Here is a 23,804-nt window from a genome sequence, read left to right as displayed (position 1 = left end):
TTGTCATTGTCATTATTTGGTGCATATATTTAGAGACACAGGGGAACCAAAGACCTGGATGCTCAGGAGATGGAGACCTGCTCTGAATGCACGGAGGCTGACGTGGACCAAAGGCACAATGATGCAGAGCCAGCTCCCTTCATGTGGAAGCCTTAAGGTTGCCACTACTGTAAATGTGCTTACCTTTCTAGTTTTCTTTTAGTAAGCGAGATCTTTACCATGTCTAATAGACCACATTATTTCACTTCCTTATATTAGGTAAGATCGGGTGTCCAAATCCCTTTACTGGGAATTAAAGCTACCGAAAAATAGTCTAGAATATATTATAACTACCAAATTCCAGTGACCAGTTAGGGTTATGAGGCAGGTAACCTGCACACTGAGATAATGCTGCAAAAGCATTGTGAGATGAGATGGTCTACAACTTTGATAGCCTAGCACATTTCTGCTAAGGGATCTAGTATCCTGGGGTTTAATCAATTGAAGAGGACAGTGGCACTTATTGAATGTGCTGGTTCTCTAGGCAGAAAGCTTCCCAGAGCACACAACAAAGATAAACAAGACTGGGGCTCTCGCGGAGAGCTGGAACCATGAGGCCTCTGAGGGATCGAGCAAAGGCAATTATTGTTTCAGTTGTCAGAGTAATTCTGCTTGTTTGGGTTAGAATGAGTTTATAGAGGGTTTGTTATTGAGGAGTCATTTTAAAAGGCAGACAACAAGAGTTATTGTAACTGCAGGAGATGTTGAATCTGTGTCTGATTTTATTGTAATAGGTAAGGTCTACATTCAAATAAAAAAGTAGAATAGCAACATTGCTGTTTCAGACCACTCATCTGGCTTCTTAGACCTCCAATACCATCTCCAGACTACCTTACAATGCCATCTTCCTATCTAGGGGCAATATTTAAAATATTGGAATAAACCTGTGAATCATTTCTTCATATTATACATTATTAAACTATGGAACTATGAATAGCAGAGCTTAAAAATGTTCTCTCTCCTTACTCTCAATGGAGACCCTTGATTCCAAGTTGACTGGGCTTTGTAAACAGCTAGACTTGGGTTCAAAGTCTGTGTGCAGTAGCTCTGTGACCTTCGGCAAGTTACCTACTATTCCAGAGAGCTTTGAAGCCATGTATAAAACAGCAGTGAGCATGCTTATCTAGAGTAGCTACAAGCATCCTGGGAAAGCCCGGTCAGGCATGAGGTACAAGAGCCTGCAGTGCACGCTCTCTCCCTCTCCCTTCACTGCACTAAACCACCAGATAGGCACCTGGCAGAGTATATCACCAAGCTGAGATCCCAGAGTCTTGAATTCTAGATCTATCTCTGTCATCTACTCATGGGATGTCCTTGAGCAAGTCATTTGCTTCACTGGGCTCCAGCCTGAGAATTGGATTCACGAGCCCCAGGGCTTTTCTCAGTTCCTTGAGGACCACCCTTACTTCCCTAGGTTTGCTCAGGTGGTCTCTGCTACTGGCATGAATCCTCTCCTTCTACCTGTTGGAATGTCTTCTATTTCCTCAGCCCGTAGTGATTCTCCTACCTCTGAAAAAGCATAAGGTTTCCTGTGTGTGTCACTCACTATGTGCTTGATTGTAAGTAGCCTGCTTTTACTCATTAACCTTTCCGGGTTTTAGTTCTTTTCTCCTTTTCTAGAAGAAAAAATGTCTCTGAAAAAAGAGGGGGTTTTATGCTTCTTGGCCTCCTTCAGTTTGCGCCAGGAGCAAAGTACATGGTTAATAGCACCTTACTGTAGTATCAGTTGACACTGTGTGTACAAAAGCACAGCCACGTGACATTCTCCATTCAGAACAAGCAACGGCGCCACTCCGGGAAGGGCTGAGTCTTGTCTCCCTGCCCAACACAATACACTTGTTTGCCTCTTTCCATTTTTTTTCTACTCCTTTTCAGAGATGGCGAGAGAATTTTCTCGAGGCTTTCCTATTCATGGAGAGAACTAAGAACCTGCCTTCACTGAATTTCTGTGGAGTGAAGTTCTTCTCCAGCTCAAGCTGCACAAGAGATTTTCAGTTCCTTTCTCCCGGAAGCCCCTGGCAGGGCCAATCTGCATGACATGCAGTGCTGCGGTGGAAACAGGCAGATGTGACTCAGAGCATGTTTGACTCTCCAGAACATCTTTCCATGGTGTCATGGCTAATGAGCTCATCTTTGAGTCTGCCAACAAAAAAGGCCCACAGAGACATCCAAGTCAGCTGAAATCCACTAGTCACAGAGAAGGAAGATGCCAGACACCAGCATGGCCCATGAACACCTGCCAGGCAGCCATAGCAAAAGGAAACCAGCTAACGCTGGGAAATCAGCCTTACTGCTTTGGTCCATCTAATCACAAGTTAATCTCACAAGTGAACTCTCAGTGGAAGTAACAAGAAAAAGACTTATAAAGTTTATATTCATGACATCATAATCTGTATGAAGATTTCTCTTAGGGCTATACTTCTATTTTTTCATCAAATATTTGTTGAATGTCTACTGTGGGTCAGTCCCTATACTAGGTGCAGGGGATATATCAGACAAAAAACCCTGCCCAGCCCTCCCCTGGAACTCAGATGCTGGTCTAAGACTGAAAAACAGTATCCAAATTTACGCAGGCTTCTGCCTATTTATCACCCTCAGCCCCTTCACCTCTCTGTCCCCCAGGCTATTCAGGAGTTAGCCAACAAGGCTTCATCTCGTGTCCACCAAGTGCCTGGTACTGTGTTGGCAGCTCAGGTGCTGATTTTAAGATAGTTCACAGTTACCTAGGATGGTGACATACACTTTCTGAATGTGTGAGTGACAATTATGACTGTTGTGCTTTCCAACTCACCCATCATTAGTGAATAGCTCTTAAAAGGATGAAACTAACGATTACCTGCTGATGCTGGATAAAGACAGTAAGAGATGGCATTAACTCCCGTCAAAACCACAGCACTGCCATAATATCTTGCCTCTTCATAGAACCTCATAATTTTCAAAGTGCCTTTTCGATTATTGGTTGCTTAGAGCTCTCATGGATCTTCCCAATAAAAACTGAAAGCCAACCAGAAATCCAGATTAATTTTAAAATACATGTCTTGGATGCTTACTATGTGTAAAGCTGTCTAGCTAGGCATGGGAAATCTATCAATGCACAAGAGACAGGACTCCTGTCCTCAGGGAAATGGAAAGGAAGACACAGAATACCAACAGATCTAGGGAAGAACCTGGTCTTGGAAGGCCCAGGAAACTTTCTTGGGGAAGCCAGGTCTGTGTTTGGCCCTGACATAGGACCTTGGTAAATAGAAGAGGCAGGGAGAAGATTTCCCGCTGCTGTTGTGAATGTTAGTTTCCTATTGGCCACGTGGTGACAGGCTGAACATCTGTTCCATTGTCTCTGGGGATGGTGACAGACGTTGCAAAGAGCAGGTAATTCTGCATATTAAATTATAACCCATTAAGACAGCCGATTAGATGAAAGGGTCTGGCTTTATAATCTCTTTCTTTCCATGAAGTAACCACATGGTCACCTTTCAGCTGGAACATCATCCTAGGGCCCAACTGCTTGGCAGCCAGAGACTGTTTTTGTTCCATAATTATACTTTTCTTTTTTGATTATAAACACAGTAAATGATCTTTGTTTTTATAAGTTAAGGGAAGGTAGAAAAATGTAAAGAAGAACAAAGAAATGTACAGTAATGCTCCAATCCACAGACTATCATAATTTTCATTTTGGAATATTTCTATTCATCATTTTCCACTGATACAGAAAATCATTGCTTCACATTGATAACTGGGCTCCTTATGGGCAGGTAGGCTGCCTTAGGGTGAGGAGAATAAGGAGGTCACATAATGGTAGAGTCAAGTGCTTAGCAAGGCACAGTGCCATCTAATAAATAGGTTTTAAAATTACTAGGGCGTTTTGGTTGGTTTTCAGTTTTTAGGGATATTCCATGTTATGAAAGGTAGTAAGCACCATGAAAATCTGAGCTATGTGTAAATATATCATTATTATTCCTTATAATGACTTTTGAGGTAAGAATGTTTTCTCATCCTTGCTTTACAAAGAAATAAATTGAATAACAGAGACCCAGTAAGCCAGTGGATAAGGGATGACACACCATAGGTCCAGGCATGATTCTGTCAAGGGTTCACTGACTCTGGGTCCCAGGATGGTAACCAATTCAGGTACCACTCCTTAAGAGTGTGATTTAATTAAACAGAAATAAACACAAGTAGTTTAATTAAATTTGATTGAGACTGTATAAGGAGAGTGGATACTGTTGACTATGTGACCTCTGTTCTGTTAGCCACCATGGTGGACACATCTGTGTTGGGCATGGACTGTATTGAACACATTTCCTCTGATTAATAAGAGAAGATGGCCAAGTAGGCTTGGAGCTGGATGTGGGACCAGCTAATTTTAAGGTGTTTTTTTTTTTTTTTAATTTTGTACATTCACTAAAGCCTTTGAGAGAATGCATTCTTCTGATGAAACTTACAAAAACATTGGGCTTCATGTCTGAGTCCATGCCGTTGAGCAAAAAGACATATGTAGATGAAGAGCCAGGATGCAGAGAGGACTTCCTCAGGCCACCTGAGTTCCAGAGAGATGCTATAAATTAAAGTTCATATGCACAAATAATGGAATGTCTTATGGTGCTGATGAGAGATGCCGCTCTCTCCTTGGGGCATTATGACTGCATGCTGGGCTTCCCAGACCCCCTTGGTGAGGCCAATATTTCCTGGGGAAATTTCCTTAAACCCACATATTATTTTATGCCTTCCATCATATTGTTTCCATTGCCTGAAATGCCACTATGCCTTTTCCCACCCTAATCCCTCACCACCCTCTGTTGAAATGCCACCTGTCCTTACTAAACTGTACTCTAACAGTTTGTTTGCTTATCTGACTCCTGTAGTTTATAATCCTCATGAATGCGGACACTGTGCCCAGTACAGCAATTGATATACAATAAGCATGTAAAATTTTATTGATTCAGTGACTGAACAAATGGATAAATGAAGGAATGAGAGCCAATCTTAAGTCTTGCCTATTTTATGAACTTTTCCTGTCAGTGACCTACAGTAAAATCCAGCTTACATAAGGAACTTTATTTCTAATGTATACTAATACTATTCCCCTTCTCTTACTACATTTATTGGATACTTATTATGTGCAAGATACTATGTGATCTCATTTAATCTTTATAACAACCCCATGGTGTAGGTAGTACTATTATTTCTACAGGTAAGGAAATAGTCTCAGGAAAGGTTAGGTGACCTGGCCAAGGTCGTGAAGCTGGGAAGTGACAGAGCCAGGATTTGTGCCCTCTGAATCCAGAGCACACAATCTTTTCTACTCATCTCAGAAGTCCTACTCGTCCTTCAAGGCCAAGCAAAGACTCAGCTTCCTCGGGGAACTTTCCTTCACTCACTGTCATCTCTGTTTTCTCACCTTACCATTAGGCTGCAGGCCTTGTGAGGCAGAAATCGCGTCTTTCTTCATCCCCTCATCTCATTTTATGTGACCGCCATCTGTGAAGTTTGTGGGAAAGGGATTCCTGCCTGCACTGGGCAGGTGACAGAAGGGTGGCGTGGGGACTTGGTTAACTTTGCACAGCTATCCTCCATCAGAGCTAGGGGTAGGACCTGTGCCTAGGTTCCTACTATTAATAGTTCCAGGCTTCTTCCCTGGAAGAAAATGCCTTAGCAAATCCCTTCATAAACAATTGGGGGCAGATGACAGAGTTCACAAAATTCAAGAATTGCAAAAACCCACAATGATTCCCTAGATAAACGTCCTCATTTTGGACAGTAGGCCTAGGAAGGAGAGGTGACTTGTCCAAGACTGTGGAGCAAGTTAGGAGAAAGATCGGAGTAACGAGAGAATGGAGAGTGAGAACTTGCAGTCAGAAGATCTGGGATTTCATCCTCTCTCAGACACTCATTTCTTACTGAATGATGTATAAGAGAAAGTATAAACCATTCAGATTCAAACTGAGTTGAAAATTTCTATCTTGTCATTGCCCTTGGCCTATATACGAAGAATAGTTTTTCTCTTCGTAAAAACTTCTCCGTTTATTCCATTTGGCACAGTTACTTCTTGGACCGCTTTACAGTTTTTTTTCTTGACTCGTGTTCTCTTGCAGTTTCCTGGATGGCTCCTCTCAGCTGCAGGTTTCTCTCTCCCAGCCCCAAATGTTCTCACCAGCCCCGTGTTTTCTTCCTGGGTGCCAAGGCAGCCCATCAGCACCGCCTGTCTCCCTCCCAGCTGTACTCCACACCCCCGAGCCAGCGCTGCAGCCGCTAAAATATTAATGGCTCCTTTTGTGAAAAATAACACCAAGAAGCTTCTTATTGCAAATTAAAATTGCTAGAGAGACAGAAACAATGAAATGAAGGAAATAGAACAAAACCATAATACGAAAAAGTGTTTTAGAGTTAAGACAAAGGAGGAAGTCTTTCCCGGTCACAGTGCTGGGGTCTTGCAGCTGGAAATGCGGTGCCTGTCAGCTGAGGGTCACCATCCTGACCACCTAGGTTGGGGTGTATGTGACCTCTATGGTTCCCTGCCTGGCTCCTCTCCTGGGTACCCTGGGAGAGAGGATGAGGGAAGGGCAGCACAGAACAGAAAAGAAAAGGCAAACTGTGGATAAAGAAAAAAAACCACAGGACAAGTTGTGACAAGTTGGGGCAAAGAGGGTCGAAGGGTGAGGAGGAAATATAGGCTAAACTCAAAGGCAAAGGCATGTGGCTCCATCCTTTGTTCAATCCTTAAGTAAAGCACTCAGTGCTTTATGTTTTAATGATCTGATGCCCCAACTTCACTCTGTCATTGTCATCAATTGTGTCCCTGGTGCCTTGCATGCTTCTTGGCACAATTCACCATGCTAAGCTGCATTTTCAGAATAGATGAATCAATCATAGGAAAGGGGAAGGGTAGAAAACAAAAACCGACCCAAAACATTTGCAGCGTAGTGAATGTTAATAGTTTTATTCCTTTTATGATGAAGAGTACAAAGGGCTGGGGACAGAGACATCACCAGAGGAGGAAAAATAGTGACACTTCTGCAGAAGACACCTCTGAGTTGCACGTAGAAGGGAAGTGGTCCCCCAGGGCAGCCTTTGCCACCCAGAAAGTCACGACCAATACAGAGGAATTTGCCAGTGTCTCCCCCTGGCCCCAGGGCTCATGCTAGCCTGAGGAATCCTGAGCCTGCCTCTAGGTGCCAGTGACTCAAACCACTTTGCCCATTTCCCAAAGCAACCTGGCCACTCTCATAGCCCCGAGTTCCCTATCCGAGTCCCATCTTCTGACCTTTCTCTCCTTCCTTGGTTTTGTCTTGCTTGAGACTGACTGTCACAGACTCTCCTGGCCCCTGCACTCATTGTCATTACTGGGTACGCTGACATTCGTCTTCTACTTCAGGAAATCCTTCCACCACCGCTCCCCACTTTTCACCTCTCAGTCCTCTCACTTCCAGAGTGGAGAGCTCTGCACTTGGGCTTCTAAGGACGCTCGGCTCCCGTGGAGCGGGAGAGTGGAAGCGTGTCCCCTCAGGGCAGGAGGCCTGCCCTCGTGAGAACCCTGTGTGTCTTCCAGACTTAGCTGTAGGGAACCTCCATGGCCCTCCCCTCCAGCCCTGCCCTCCTCTATGCTGAGCTTGCGGCTCATTTTGCAGCGAAAGCAGCAGCCAGGCCGCGGCGGCGCTCCAGAGCCGGGCTGTGAGCATGCGCGCTGTGCGTGTGGCGTGCGAGGAAGCCATCGTTAAGTCATATAAAACAGTTGCTATGGAACGTGGTGCAAGTGAGAAACATTGTTTACTTGTGGATTTTATTGTAAGTGTGACAGGAGTCAGAGGGGCCCAGGAAGCTGGCGTTGCAGCTGCTGGCTCGGGGAGAGGCAGAGAGAGCAGCAGAAACAGCCACAGGAGTTCCAACTGGTGCTGACGCGTGCGGGCACCCGCGGGCCTCCTGGCTCCTCTCCCTCCCTCCACCCGGATTTGGTGTGTGGCGAATCTAGACATTTGCAAATTCACAGTCGTAATCAGTCATGCGGCACATTATGAACTTCCACTGGCGATCCCTGTGAGGGGGAGAGTCAGAAAACCAATGTCAGTGAGAAAAGACACCACAGGAAGAATCCCTGCAGGGAAAAGGCAAGGAACATTTGCAGGGTCTGGGGACTGAAGGGACTCGTCACCTCACTTTGCTCTTAGGAGACGTCTCTGTGACGTCTCCAGAGAACCTGCACATCAGTGAGGTCAGGTTACCCCTTGAAGGGGACTAACTAGGTCGCTGGGTGCGGAGGCTCCTGTTTGTCACTGCCGTAGCTCACCCTGCTGTCTCCCAAAGGTGCCTCGAGGACCTAAAAGTTAACAGCTTGGAATAAAAGCATTTATTTAACACCATCTCCATTTTATTGTAAAGAATTTTCTTTTAAAAAGTCTATTTTCTTACTGATTATTTCCTTTACCGAGTACTCATCGTGGAGAAATGAAGTGCGGAGAAACAACTCTAGACCACTTAAAGCGAAAAAGAAAAGGTCTGCCACTCTGGCATAACAGGAATGGAATTGCCGACTCATCTAAGTGGTTGGGGTGGGCATGAGAGTACATAGAATTGCTTGATTTTGAAAACTACGATGTGGATATCTTTCAAGGACTGTTCTTTGCTAAGGGCAAAGTTATGTTTTTTTGTTCGTCCATTTAACAAAAAACATATGGAGCACCTGCACTGCATGACACTCCTGTGACCTAATGTCCTTTAACAATGATAATGATAACTGTAACCACTATTAATTGAGCACCTTCAATACATCTGGCATTGTGCTAGATGCTTTAAATGTTTTCTCTTTTAATCCTGGCAACAATTCAGTGTTTAGGTGAAGAAACAGGCTCAGAGAAGTAAGTGACTTGCTTTATGATAATACAAGTGATAGGTGGCAGGTGACAGTTCCAGATTCCAAGTTTGTTGGATTCAAATCTTGGTCTTTCTCTTATACCACACTGTCTCCATAACTAGGTACCCTGAACCCCACCAGAGGACATGGCTGTCTTCCCCTTCCCACAGTCCCGATAAAGGACAAAATTGGGAGTTTTTCCATGTTGGATCATGCTAATCCTTCCAAAGCACAGTGGAACCTTAGAGTTATCTTTCTCCCTTTTCAATCTGCAAGGCCCTTTTCCAATTTCAGTTTATCCTAAACACAACTGACACGGCCTCCATTTGAACTGGCAAGTGGGCCTGGCTGCTGCCAGTAATGGGCGGTGCGTGCGGCGTACTCTGCTCACACCGCCTCTGGCAGCCATTCTCATTCTGAGCCTGGTGTTTCCGGTTGTTTGTTTAGAACAACTGGGAGTAGAGTCCCCCAACACAAGTCTGTGAGGGCCTAGGTGATCGGCTATTGGTATTTGCTCCTGTAATTATCAACAGAGGACATAGCTCGTTTTAGATGGAGTTTGGCAAATTGGTAGCATGCGGCTTTACCAAATGAATTTAATTACTCCAGTCAATTCTTATCTATCTGTATACCAACAAACACAGATACACAAGATCTTACGGCCAGGGGTTCATACTACTCTTTTTAAAAGCTATTAGTTGATACTGAGCAAAATTTAAATTTGGTCCTATGCAGTCCAAGGGATTCAACCAGGTTTTTGGTCTCTGGTTTCCCTCCAGGACAGTGGTTTTTAACCAGGTACAAATTTACTCCCCAGGAGATATTTGGCAATGTCTGTTAACCTTTTTTGTTGTCATGACTGGTGGTGGGGTGCTTGTGGCATCTAGTGGGTAGGCTGACCATCTAGAATGTACAGGACAGACCCCTACAACAAAGAATTATCTGGCCCCAGATGTCAATAGTGTGCAGGTTGAGAAACTGCTTTTCCAGGAGGAAACCAGTGTGATTTGCACATGGAGGGAAAGCCCTTGCCCAGAGAGTCCTGCACTAACAATATTTCTCCAAGGTGGGGGCCTCAGCATCTGTCAGGAGAACTGAAGAAACTCAGGTTGTGGATCTTTAAACCACTGATTTTTAGTGACAGCAGCAAAATTGCATGAGCATATTTGTTTTATTTTATTTTATTTTGGGGAGGATATTAATTTTAAACCAATGCAATGACATAATAGCTTCAGTTTTCATGATTCTGGGTAATCCCCCCATAACCAAGCCAATGGGAATTAGGCATCTTAGCTGTCAAATATATTTATTTCATAATAGTTTTGGATGGAATTCTTTCTTTACTGCATTCTTTCCTGCCTTCTTAAACAGGAAATAGAGAATTAACTTTCTTGTTGACCTGGAGTTACTATTAGGAATATTGAGCCCCCTGTTATACTGTTATTCTGTTTTTCACTTTGGGATACACACCACTGCTAAGTGAAACCAGGCTTCCATGTTCTTTGAATTCGTGGGTCTTTCTTTCTTTTTCTTCAATATATTTGTTGGGTGTGTCATGTCATTCAACTATTTCTTCTCACTGGTGAAATGAGTTTCATTCTAAATACTATATTCCCTGTTTCCTTTCTAATTTGCTACTTCTAGAAAATAGGTAACTAAGCTAGTTAAAAATGTATCAAAATAAAAATGAGTAATGTGTGAGAACTGAGGAATTCTCTTATGGGTAAACATGAGGACTTTTGAACATGAACCTGTAACATATATTGCGTCTTTCCAGAGCTACTTCATGGTTTGTTTGTCTTTTTTTAATTTTAGGCCAATTAAATACCTTAATGTCAGTTAAGTAAGATGCAATTTTGTTTGAAAACATGGATATACACAAAGATAAGTCACACTCAAATTCATCATAGTACATTATCTAATGAGTTAACCTAAGTTTTATTTGGTTTGCAAATAATTTATTGGTAAGTTTTCAGGAATTCATTTGCATGTAAAGTGATTATCACCTCACTAAAAGTAAGTCAAATCAATCTTTAACACCTGGGTTTACCCACCCCTCTATCTATATTAATAGAGGGAAGAATTCTTGTTTTCTTTTTATCATTTTGTTTTATTTTGATGTATTTGAGATAGGGTTGGGAAGCTGATCATGAGAGACAGGTGATGAAAAAAGTTAATTCTGTTTTTTTTTTCTTTAGGTTCTGTAAATTCTCCTTTCATTAAATTTTTTTCCAGCTTTATTGAGGTGTTATTACTCCTCTTTCATTTCTAAATGTGGTTTGTAGGTTCTATGGTCCGAATGTTGTGGTGCCTCTAAAATTTAGATGTTGGAACCTAATACCCAATGTGAAAATGTTAAGAGGTGGGGCTTTTAGGGAAGTGATTAAGTTATGGGGACTCTGTCCTCATGAATGGGATGAGAGCCCTTATAAAAGAGGTTGAAGGGAGCTACCTGGCCCCTTCACCCATGTGAGGACCCAGCAATAAAGCACCATCTTTGAAGCCCCAAGCAAGCCCTCACTAGCCACTGAGTCTGCTGGAGCCTTGATCTTGGACTTTCCAGCCTCCACTATTATTCATAAATGACCCAGTCTAAGGTATTGTGTTGTAGCAGCCCAAACAGACTGAGTAGGCTTTGTGTGTTCCTTCTGTCCAATCCCCTCCCCTTCTTTTCTCTCCCTTTCTACAACTCAAAGTGGGGCCATATAGAGGCATGGAATAGAAGATGGTCTGTCTTCACAGTGCAAACTCCTCCAAACATATTTGCCGTCTCCTCCTGATATTTGGTGAAGAAAGGTGCTCTGTGACATTAGGTGAGGGGAAGAGCTCAGAACATCAAGAAATACCAAGCTTAGGACCCTCTGTTCTGGGACAGGCTGGAATCAGTCCTCATCTCCAAGGGTGAGCTACTCCATGAGGTGAGTTCATAGGAACAGCTACCTTCCCATTGCCTCCTGTCGTCCAGCCAAACCCTCAGGTAATCCTTGACAAAGTAGGAAACTAAAACAGGGAAAATCCCAGATCAAAATTCCTGCAGACATAATCCTTGCATGGAGTTAGTCCCTAGCTCCTATAACCCCTAGCCCACGAGGACAGGGTTGTCCTTCTCACCTTTCCACTGCAGAGAAAGTGGTTGTTGCTCCTCGCATATAGTAATCATAATTGTAGGAAACCATGTCCATTTCCTCACCATAGTGGCCTGGATATTCTGTTGTCAGCCTATGTGGGGAGAACAAAAGGTTAGAGGAAAAAAATAAAACACATTATTATATCTGGGAGCAAACAGAAGACATGCTATGAAGAACACATGCAGTTTGAACATCTTAGGAGATCCAGATTGGAGTTATATGGCCTCCACGAAACCATTCTAGGCTGCGAAGAGACAGATAGCTCTCCTTCCACAGATGAAAATCTTCCCTAAAAAGATGTAGATAACTCCCCAGGCTTTGGAGTTATGGGAATAACATTAGAGTTCTTGATATTGACTAATATTGATATTAGTCCCATTTCATTCAACTCAAGTAAGACAATGTTTTCAAACTTTGTGTTATGAATCATCAATAAATCATAAAATCAATTTAATTGGTTATGATCAGGTTTTAAAAAGAAGAAGTAAAATAGAAAAGAAAATATTAGGGCATGCAATGCATGCAATAATGATAAGTTTTTGTGTGTGTAAAAATTTTCTTTCAAATGTATATGTACATGTATTTATAAGGTGTACATACTCATATTGTGTGATAGCTTAATACACATTTCTCGCTGAGAGTCATAATTTTAAAAGGTCTAAAAGTATTTAATTAAAATGTAGAGTTTTTGCCTCTTTTTCCATTGTTTATCAGCACCTAAAACAATTCCTGATACATAGTAAATATTTGCTGAATAAATAAATGGCCTGAGGAGAATCACTTAATCTCAATTTCTTGATCTATAGAAAAATAAAAGCTACTTTATAGGTTTGTCATTAGGAGTAATAAAAGTACATGTGATATATTGATACACGGTAGGTGTCGAATCATTAGGAGATATATTGTTTCTTCCTCTTCCTTCTCCTTTTCCTTCTTTCTCCCCCAAGATTGAGTCAATCCTCCCTGGGTCTCCGTGTGAGTAGGTCCATTGTGGTCCACTCTAGAATAAATCTAGAATTCCCCAGTGTTTATGAGAGCTTTGCCACCAGGGATCTTCAGGACCAAAACAGTCCTTTTACAGTGAAACAGGCCCTGCAAACTCTTTATCTGCACTTCCAGGTGACTTGGGTAACAACTGGTTAGTGAGTGTCAGTAATTTTGTCTGCTTTGGGTTCACCAGGTCATTGTATATTGATGTTAGAAAGATCTTCCGCTCTGCATACTGATGATCTTTCTTTTAATATTGCAAGGATTGTCACGAAATCTTGAAAAGACTGATTTATAAACAGGAAGTGCCCCTCAGATGATCTCAGTGCTTGGATGCAGAAAGATCAATGGTTAGACCACTCTTTTGGTTCATAATCATCCCTTTTTCTACATTATTCACTTGTCCTTGTTCTGACTTATCTTCCCTTAAGACATAATTAGGCTCTATCAGGATGCTAAACCGAACCCTGAGTAGGTTGCATGTATTTTTGCTTAACGTGTTCTTGAAGGAAATAAGGCTCTGCTCTTTCAGAAACCTATTTTGTGCTGTTGAAGAGACACAGAAGCAGGACTTCCTTTTCCTAATAAGAAAGTTAGGTAAATGTTCCGTAAATAGACCTAATAGGGACTCACTTGGATCCCACTGGTTTGTGATCCATGAGGATTCTAACAAGGACTGCACTAAAGTTTACCCAAAGAAAGAAATATGTTGAGAACAGGAATAATGCAAATTAGGATTGCAAGGGATTGGGGGGGGGTGTTTTCCTTACTTCAGGGAGTACAAAATATTTTCTAGAACTTTTGAAGTACTCTTTGGATACAATGTGTAAAAGCTAATTACCAAACGTTTTTATTTCTTCTAAGGCAGAGTCTAGTTACAGCAGTACTGCATTAGGCTAAATCCAATTGCCCAAACTATTATATTTGGAAATATTCAGGCTACATTTTTATTTTTTCAGTTTCTACTGACTGGTCTGATCTGCCGTCAGAATACTTGGATAGTTAAATACATTTGGAATAAAGTGGGAAAGCAAAGTTTGCATTTAAAAAAAAATTAAGACTTTTTAAACTTGAAAGAAGGAAAAAGTTATCCGATGCTTTCTTTAACTATTGCTTCATTTGGGGTAGTTTCCAGACACCGCACCCCCGGCCCAGTTGGATACTTTGTCTGGGAAGCCTCTTTGTGGGGACAGCTGTCCAGTGAATTTCTAGAACGTCCTGGAGCAGGTGAGGTACATGCCTATTGGGGCATTTATCTTGGTCCAAGCCAAGTGTTGTTTTGGTGGCTTTTTTTGTTGTTGTTGTTTGGTTTTATTTTTGTTATAAAACCATGAGATCAAGCTACAGAACCTTGAGAGACTATCTCATAGAACCTTGGATTAACAGGAATAGGGAAAGAGGTTGGATATTGATGGAAATCTCTCCTACTTTGGGAAACTAAAATACAGAGGGAGAAATGGCCTGATCAGGGGTAGAAAGCGAACCTCCCAAATGCCATCCATAGCAAGAACTGCTGTGTCATTATGGCCCAGGGTTCTGTATTTGAGAACCAAATAGATGTGGCTGCATTTAGTTCTTGATGACATACACACACACTCTCTCTCTCTCACACACACACACAAAATGTCCTAATAAATGACAGCCCCAGTAGCAGCTCCTCAGAGAGAAAAAATAATTTGAGCTTTCAGAAGCAGACACTGAGGTAGGGCATAGAGACTTGTCAGAAAATTCAAAGAGGCCACAAGGAAGCAGAAGGACCAGGGCTTCGCAAGCTGTGGCACTGGGCTTTCTGAGGGCAGGTGGGGGAAGTTCAGTGTGGTTCCAGTTTCCTTGTGAGTTACTGGGTCACTGCAAGCAGATTTTCTGGCAAAACACACTTCCTACTGAGCATTGCCACACATTCCTAGACCAATTAAAACAATCAAACAAGCCTTCAGCTTGGCAAGACAAAGGGGAGGGCAGGTCAAGAAGGCACCTTTATTCAATTTGTTGAAATTAGTCTATTTTTAAATTGCCTCTATAGGGAGTCTCATTGTCCCCTTTCAAAAACCTACTGTGTGTGTGTGTGTGTGTGTGTGTGTGTGTGTGTACTCATTTCTCCTATCACTTTTGGATGAATGACTATTGGGGTACAATTTCTCGCTTCACAATACCCTTTCAGCTGTCAAGATGAGAGACAGGGAGTTGTTCCAAAGCTAAGTAAATAACATAAAGCCACCTGTACAACTTCTTGTGTCAGCTGAGGTTGAATGAGATAGAAAGAAATTAAATAATATCTTGGTTATGATCTGAAGAAAAGCAGTTTAAACTGAAGGGATTTTTAAGATTGACATAGGGCTTGCTCATCTAAGATTATTTATTTATTTATTTATTTATTTATTTATTTATTTATTTATTTATTGAGACAGAGTCTCACTCTCTTGCCCAGGCTAGAGTGCCGAGGCATCAGCCTAGCTCACAGCAACCTCCAACTCCTGGGCTCAAGTGATCCTCTTGCCTCAGCCTGCTGAGTAGCTGGGACTACAGGCATGTGCCACCAGGCCCGGCTAATTTTTTTATATATATTTTTAGTTGTCCAGCTAATTTCTTTCTATTTTTTTAGTAGAGACGGGGCCTCGCTCTTGCTCAGGCTGGTCTGGAACTGCTGAGCTGAAACGATCTGCCCGCCTCGGCCTCCCAGAGTGCTAGGATTACAGGCATGAGCCTCCGCGCCAGACCTCATCTAAGATTCTTAAAGCACTGTGACCATCAGCAGGTCCAACTGGACTCAAGGAACATTTGCTAACCAATATGGTACCATGGACCAAGCTGCTCCTGAGAGATGTCATGCTCTTTTGCCACAAGGACAGACATGTCACAGAGCTGAGCTCAGATCTATGGTATCACATCCACTTTAAAAAGGGGAGTAGAGATACAATGTAGTCACATAAGGTGGCCAGCTTTACTCCTTGTCAGAGGTTTGACTGAGAACAGAATAGGTTTTTAATAGTTCAAGAAAAGGGTCTGAATCTATTTCTTAACACAAAGTGACTCACTATAAGATTTTTTACAAACCCACTGCTGCTAGGTCTTATTAATTACTAAGCGTTTGGACACAAAGTAAAACTTCACAGCAATGAGACTATTTGTTACATCTCTGTCTCACTTGTGGGCAACTAGGACAACTGGATTATCTGGTGTCATCCGGAGGCTCCACTTTCAGGACTTTTGCTCCTACTGGTGTGCACATGGACAAACGCGGCTTCGTCTCACGGCCCCACTTTGTGGAGACACCAGGAAAGCACAGTCTCCCTACCATAAAAGCTGGAAGAAAACCCCAGCATTTATATGTTAGCAGACCAGAATCGAGTACCCCAGGCAGCCATTCTTCAGCTTTTTTCAAAATAGGCATAAGATTAGAATGTGTTCCAAACAAACCATTCTTTAGAGATCAGCTTATGCTCAAACAACATTTTAGAGAAGCTTCTGGCTGTTCAATGTCTAATTCTGCTTTACTCTCATTTTCTCCATCTAATTAGTGCCTTCTTTTAAATATCTTATTCTAATGTACAATGACATGTCAGCACTACATATTTAGTGTTTGATTAGAATACTAGAACGCTGTATAATATCTTGTTTCACTATGATGGCAAAAATAGTGAGCTCTTTGAGAGAGGGTTGGGACATGGCATCAAATGTGCTTTTTATAATCTGGTTCAGAAGTGGGCATGAAGGAAAAACTCAACATTTGTAGAGTTGACATGTTGAGGTTGTCTTACATTCTGTATTTAGCCAAAAAGAAAATATCCCTTTCTTACAGACAAATCGTTGAAAACTTTCTTAAATAAAACCAGTCTGTTCATGATCATTCTTTTTGCATAATGTTCTTCCAGGTATGCTACAAGAAATGAGAGTATTTCAGACTAGATTACTTGGTCAATGCTCTGACATCCTTAACAAGTGCTGCATCAAACCCTGTTTGAATTAGTTTTGCAAAGACAGAAAAAATAAACCCTAAATGCAGTTATGTCTAAAGAAAAGGCACCCACAAAGGAACAGCCACCCCGGTTTCTTCCCCAAAGAGTTGGGGATTCTCCAGGGGGGAGCTCGGTAGTCACCCAAGTGCCCTTCTCTGCACCAAGGGCTTGACGCCTGGGGCTCTGGGAGCTGTGAGAAACAATGGCAAACGTTCAAGTCTGTCCCCTTGTGCCATTTTGGGGGTTTATATTTCAAACACTTCAGCTATGCACCACAACACAGGGGAACAACATTTTCAGGGACATCAGTGCTTAAATTAGAAGAGGAAAGTCCCTGGATATTTTCCAAATTGTTATCTTGGAACTGAGTCTCCGGCTCACTGTCCAAGCCCCGGGCTGGTCAGCAAACACACGCGTTTTGACTCCTGTTGACTTGCACCAGCTACCTTACTTGGTGGCCCCCCTGGGCCTGCATGTCAGTGGGGTGACTCCACCCTCAACATCTCCCCACCAACTAAAATAGCTTCCTTTTCTGTTTTTGCTGCTGGAAGCCTACCATACTGTTACCGAACGCTTCACCTACACGAGTGTTATTTCCTCACCTAGATTGAGAGACAGCTCAGTACTGTGCAAAGAGCATGGGATTCGGAGGCAGATTGACCTGTTTGAATCTAGCTGGGAACTTTGAAGGAAGTCACAGCTGCACCTCGGTTTTTCCCTCACCTGTGTGATAGTATCATTACTTCTGCGTGGGAGGATTAAACGAGCTAAGGCATGAGTGTGTGGTAGGTGTCAAGAAATAAATATTATCATCATCATCATCATTGGGAACTCAACCAAAGTCTATGAATTGTATTAATACTTATTTTATATCCATTCACTTTTATTGACTGACTGATTAAATGAATTAATGAATGGAGGAATGAATGATTGCCTCTAGAATCCAGTAGAGGGAAGCAGACTAGACTGAATGAAGTAACAGATTTGGTCTGCAATTGAGAGGTTTACTTTGTTCTAAGTAGTTAGCAGGTCCTGGCCTTGGGTTAACTAGTAGTCAGATAACCAGCGATATCAGTGAAATTTCTGCTTTTGAGGTTTGAGCACAGGGAGGGAGGTATCACCCACATGCAGGCAGCAAATACAGTTGTCCAATAGTATCCATAAAGTATTGGCTCCAGGACCCCCGTGGATACCCAAATCTGCGGATGCTCAAGTCCATTAGAAAAAATGATGTAGTATTTGCATATAACTTGCACACATCCTCTCATGTGCTTTCCCTCATCTCTAGATTACTTATAATGCTGAGTACAATGTAAATGTTATACAAATATTTGGTTTTCTGTATTGTTTTTTGTTTGTATTTTCTTATTGCTGTATTTTTTTCCCCAATATTTTCTGTCCACGGTTGGTTGAATCCTTGGATGAGAACCCTGCAGATATGGAGGGCTTGCTGCACATGCCTACATTTTAAATATGGCACAGTACTTACAACAGCCACTCCAGTTGATGAAAGGGATGATTAATTTTGCTCAAGCTCGGGGGGGCTGCTGTTTGCCAAAATGTGTGCTTGGTGCATCATGCAATGCAAGGCAATGATGTAGGGCACAGAAGCATCTAAAGCCAATACAAGATCCTTTAAAATGTAACCTTCAGTCCTATTTTCTGAAAATATGGGTACCTCCATCTCTATAATAACCATTTCCAGCTCGCCCAGAGGAACCAGCCTGGAAGCTGCCCTTCTCGCCAGGCCTCTGGGAGCTGTGCCGCGGGAGCCTGTCCAGGCAGGGGTGGTGTGGGGTGGACCCAGCAATGCAGGGGCCTGTGAGGTCATTCCTGTCCCTGACACAACATTATGGGGAGTGGTCATGCAAACATTCCCCACTTTGCATTAAAATCCAAAAAATGAGAATAAGAGCTAAAGATTAGCTTTGACTGGGTGTTTGGCAAGAGGAGAAGAATGCTCTAACTGATATTGTTGTTGTTAACTACAGCTGTCCAAAAATTAAGAAAAACCACTCTCTGTCTTATGACTTGAGCACAGGCTTGGGGAGGTAGGCAGCAGGCAATGCAAAGTCTGAGCATCATAGAGTCTCAGGGTTAAAGAAAACAAAGGTCATCTAAGTTGATTCTTTATGTTTGTGGTCAAAATATATTATCTAATGAGCCTAATGAAAGGCCATGGGTCTTCAGAAGAATTATTAAGAAAAGGAAATAGTTGCTCAATTCAAAACCATCAGTTCTTGGGACACACGGTCTTGCACGGACAGGAGACAGTCCGGTGCGCGGCATGTATTTGCCGAGCTGTTTGGAGAGGAGGGAATTATTACAAACGGTCTCTGAAGGGTTGTGGCTACTTCAGTGACATGTGTTTGTGGTTTGCAGACCACTGGACTAAGAATTCGAATTCTCATTTGTAAATAAACATGTGTAAAATTTAGATAATCATCCAATCCAGTGGGGACCGTTTTGTAATGACATGTCCACATCTATCAGGAATTCACTTTCTTGCCAGAGTTCAGGGACGCTGTAATACACAACAAGAAACTGCACAAATTGAAATGAAAGCAGCACCTTGGTTTCCACCAAACAAATAAATCCACAGTTGTTTGGGAGTTGCTTAGATGATTTGTTTTTTCCAGCCCAGAGCGGTGATATTTCTGAATCCCTATACGCTGGCAAGCACGGAGCCACTAGATGCTCACTTAGCTAGTTCAAAACAGTGTTGGGCTCCCTGCTGCAGAAAATCTTTCAAGGTGGGAAGGGAGAAATGTCGTCCCCACCCACATGTGTCCAGTTTCCTGGGAGGCAATTTAAACTAAAGTGATGTAAGGAAAGGTTTCAAATAAGAGGGTTATCAGCATTTCACTGTGGGAAGGTGTGAGAAAATAGTTCTCACTTCACTCTGTTGGGCTGTTAAAAGGATCAAATAAAATAGACAAAGACAAGAAAGAAGTGTTTGTCAACTGTAAAACAGCATCATATCAATGTCAGGTGTCACCATTGTTTCTGTTACTAGGGGCCTGCAACATTTGGTTATTCGTTTGACAAATTTATTAAGGGTCTACTTTGTGCCAGGCTTGAGATGCTAAAGCAATAAGACCTAATTTATACTCTAGAGGTTTCATTCAATTTAGAAAGCTGTATAATATAATGTCATGACTCAGGCAATTTAAAGATGCCACTAAAATGTCTAGACATACCAGTGGGATAGTGAGTCATACACTATGAACCATGATGCTTACTGCAATCTCATTATCCTGCTTCTCCAATACTTTCTTTGAAAAAGTACCATTTCTTTTGGCAACCATGGTGGCTCTCAGCTTGAATGCCATTCTATGAGAAATAGAGCCAGCATACCTTTGCAGGACTTGCTTCAGAGTTGATTTGCCACGTCTTTCTGAGTAATTCTCTCCTCTTCCTCCAACCCTTTGGCTCCACTGACCAATAGCAACATGCCTGGATGGTGGGATGGGGTGAGGAATGGTGGGGGGTGTGCAGGTGGTGGTGTAAGTGGTGGTGGGAAGGCCACTGCAGACCAAGGCTTGGTGTAATTTTGCCACCGGAGGTGAATGTCTCCAGCAATTCAAGAAAAGTTGCTCATTTCTAGTTGTCTATCTTAGACCTTGGGACTTCATTCCTAAATGTATATCTCCGTAATCATTAAATTCTTAGCATCTTAAATTGGTGAGTTGCATCAAATGACTTGAGAAGTCATTTCTAAAGTGTATGAGAGTAAAGGTACTTAGCATTTGTGAGGGAGCAGGAGTAGCCTGGAACCAGCTCCCAGGTGACCACCAGAAGTCTGGGACATCATTGGAATAGCAGTGGAATTTGAGACACAAATATCCTGTCTTTTTCAGGTCTCAGCATCCAAATAAACAGGGTAGGCTTCAAGCAGCAATGCCCAGAGTGTAGACGTAGATCACAGAAATCCATGGAATGTGGGAATTCTGGGAAGATTTAGATGTTTTCCCTTTATTCCACCCCCACCTCTGCTGTTTGACTTTTCTACAACTGGTGAGCCTCAGTTTCTTTGCCTGATCACCCAAAGCCTTAGCCCTAAGCCCACTCTCTGTCCGTGTGGCCAGGAGCCATGCGGCAGCCATGACAGCATAGCATGGACGCGGCTGGCTCTCCCACCCATCTTGGCAGAGACCTCGGGCCTCGCTGTGATGAGGAATGTTGCTGCCCTGTTCACTCCTCCTTTCCTGGGGAAGAATGAGTCAGCACACGCCCAGCAGACTGTCCAAGTGGTCGCATGTCTTATTCCTCAGCAAAACAAACTCCAGTCTCGAGTTCCTCTGCCCACAAGGGAATCCGACCCCTGGCTGGGTAGATCCGGGCAAAGTCTGCCTTTGCAAGGCCTGTTAGTTGGTGAGGAGGCCGGGTCTCTCCTGCAGCTGGGAGGGTGAAGGGGACTCTGCTTCAAGACAGGCCAGCTCTGTGTGATCAGCCAGTGGCAATGCCAGGCATGTATTATCTCATTTAGTCTTTACAACAAAACTAGGAAGTAGGCTGAAGTTATTCATTCATTCATTCATTCATTCATTCATTCATGCATTCATTCATTTATCAAACGTTAGCGAGTGCCTGCTGTGTGCCTGGAATTATTTAAAGGGCTTGACATATACCAGCACAAAGATCTCTGCTTGTATAGAGCTTACATTATAGGCAGAGCGGTGAGGTTGGGGGGGAGGTTAAAAAACTTTTTTAGTAAGAAAATTATGTTTTCTGGCCCACTTCACTTTATTCTGCACACCCTCCAGTATCATTCATCTGAGCATTCATGCAACAGTTGTTAAGAAGATGGCTAAGCTCTGAGCATTCTGCGAGGCACTGGGGGTACAAAGATGAATGAATCCTGTATCCCCCAGATGCTCACAGTCCTGAGAGGGGCAATGGCACACAAGTACTATGACAAAGGCATCTAGGGCAGGGGGACAGGCCACACAACTCTAGGAGGCTTACCCTTTCCACCCTCCCTCCTGCAGCCTACTGGGGCTGCCTCCTCTCCTGTCCACTCCCTCTCCTGCCCCTGAACACACTCCTCTGGGCCACCCAGTGCACCCAGCCCTTATGGGTTCCTTCAGAGCCTGATCCAGGGAAAGTCTTGCTAATGTGGCAAATGGATTCACTGACTGAGTACTAGTTTTTGATTGCTCTTTAAGATGACTTATTTACATTTTAACTGGTTTCTAATGCCTTGCAACAAAGGGAGGCTGGTTTCACTGTGCGAAGTGCCCTTCTGTTAGCAGACTGGGAAGGGCAGACTGGGGCAAGCCCAATCACAGGGGGCAGGCTCCTACCTACTGCCCCTTTCCCTGGGGCCCACTCTTCTTGGGAACCTGCATTCTCCCTTTGAAAACAGTTCTGGCATCTGGATTGCCTTTTGCAAAAGCGCCTTTGGAGTTAAGACATTTTTTAGGGCTCAAAACAAGCTCAAAGATCTTCTAGTCCTGGGAGTTTCAACTTGTGATCCAGGGGTTCTTGGTGGTGTGTCCGTGAATGGCCTTTGGGGAGTTCGAGGACTTCTGAATTTCCTGCAGACTTTTGTATAAACAAGCTTAAGTGCATTTTATCCTGTGAAGACAAGGTCTATAGTTTTCAGCAGATTTTTAAAAACCTTGGAGACTCAGCCAAGGTGGCCATTACTGAAGTGACGTACTTAGTTTCCTCAGAGAAGTAAAGTAACTTGCTAGAGCCACACAGTTACAGCAGGGAGGGGGGACAGGGAGGTGGAGGAGGGGAGGGGGGTGAGGAGGGGCCCCCACAGAGACTGGAACTCTAGTTTCTTGTTGCCTACACCAGCGTTCCTTCCACCTCGTCCACCACATGAGACCTTTTAGGTCTTCGGTTTGAGAACTGTCACAGTTGTCTCATGAGCCACAGCCAGGCCTGCTCACCTGCTGTGGTACAATAAGATCTGCCTTACGGAGCAGTTGTAAAGAGCTGGAGGAGGCCCCTGTTCCACCATACAGCTCTAGATATCGGCTGACTTTGAGCTCCGAACTTACTACTAGACTTTACTTTAAAAAGAAAAATGTTAAGTTTTTGGACCTGTCTGTCCGTAGAGACATCGTGCACCACTTGGGCATCTGTGGAGTAACACCGATAGCAGAGGGTAAGCATAGCCCGCAAGGCTGCCCTTCCAAGCACCAAACTGCAGAGAGATAAATCGCTTGAGTGAGCCAGCCTTCAAATGAGGACACTTCTGGATCCTTTTGCCCAGTGCAGAGATGCCTGGCTTGTTGGCAGAACAAAAACCTGGGGCACATGTTATCAACACCCAATGTAAGTTATCAGGGTAAATAAATATACACACATTCTCCTGGTCGATTGAAAGGCTAGGTCAGGAGATAATTCAGCATCAGCCCTGGGAGAGGGAAAGGAAGAAATTATCACAGGCTGGAATTTCAAATTGATCCAGAAAACAGCAACACCTTTTCTTCTGTCTATAACTATATACTAGACTCTGACCCCTGACAGGGTTGGTTTCCCCCAAAGAGGGACTGCAGGAAAATAGATTCCCAAATAGGTCCCGCAGCCTTGCATGTGATGAGAAGTTAGCATGGGAGAAGGGAAAGAGCACTGGGACAGGGGTCAGTAGGCCTCAGGTCAGGAATTGGTACCCACAAGAAATAGCTGGGTGACTTTGGGCCAGTTACTCACTGCCTGCTCTATTGTTCTGTTTCCTTTTTTACCCAAAGAATGGTCTGAGAGCATTGGGTTGGATAATCTATAAGGGACTTCTCAGTGTGAACGTTCTTATTCATTCATTCTCTTCCATAGGCTAGCTGCTGCACCCTAGGCTTGTCTGCGACGGCTCGGGCTTATCTGAAGCCAGCAACA

The 23,804-nt window shown here is 43.2% G+C and overlaps 1 protein-coding gene and 1 long non-coding RNA gene across 2 annotated transcripts in view; one reads left to right on the top strand and one right to left on the bottom strand.

Annotated features, from left to right (window-relative positions):
• The first annotated feature begins 3,376 nt into the window (after positions 1-3,376).
• On the top strand, positions 3,377-23,037 carry LOC123635341. Its single transcript, XR_006734102.1, has 3 exons — positions 3,377-3,408; positions 14,128-14,226; positions 23,027-23,037. It is a non-coding gene; the product is annotated as an uncharacterized LOC123635341 (long non-coding RNA).
• DPT (dermatopontin) overlaps positions 6,954-23,804 on the bottom strand; it is a 29,980-nt gene continuing 13,129 nt past the window's right edge. The window contains exons 3-4 of the mRNA XM_045547428.1: positions 11,996-12,103; positions 6,954-8,068 (exon numbers count right to left, since the gene is read on the bottom strand). Coding sequence (XP_045403384.1) covers positions 8,002-8,068; positions 11,996-12,103 — 175 coding nt within the window. The 3' untranslated portion in view covers positions 6,954-8,001. The remainder of the gene's footprint in view (positions 8,069-11,995; positions 12,104-23,804) is intronic.

This window comes from Lemur catta, chromosome 3 (assembly GCF_020740605.2).
Source record: "Lemur catta isolate mLemCat1 chromosome 3, mLemCat1.pri, whole genome shotgun sequence".
Taxonomy (NCBI): domain Eukaryota; kingdom Metazoa; phylum Chordata; class Mammalia; order Primates; family Lemuridae; genus Lemur; species Lemur catta.
The sequence above is the reverse complement of the archived record's forward strand: the minus strand, read 5'-3'. Positions and strand labels throughout refer to the sequence as shown.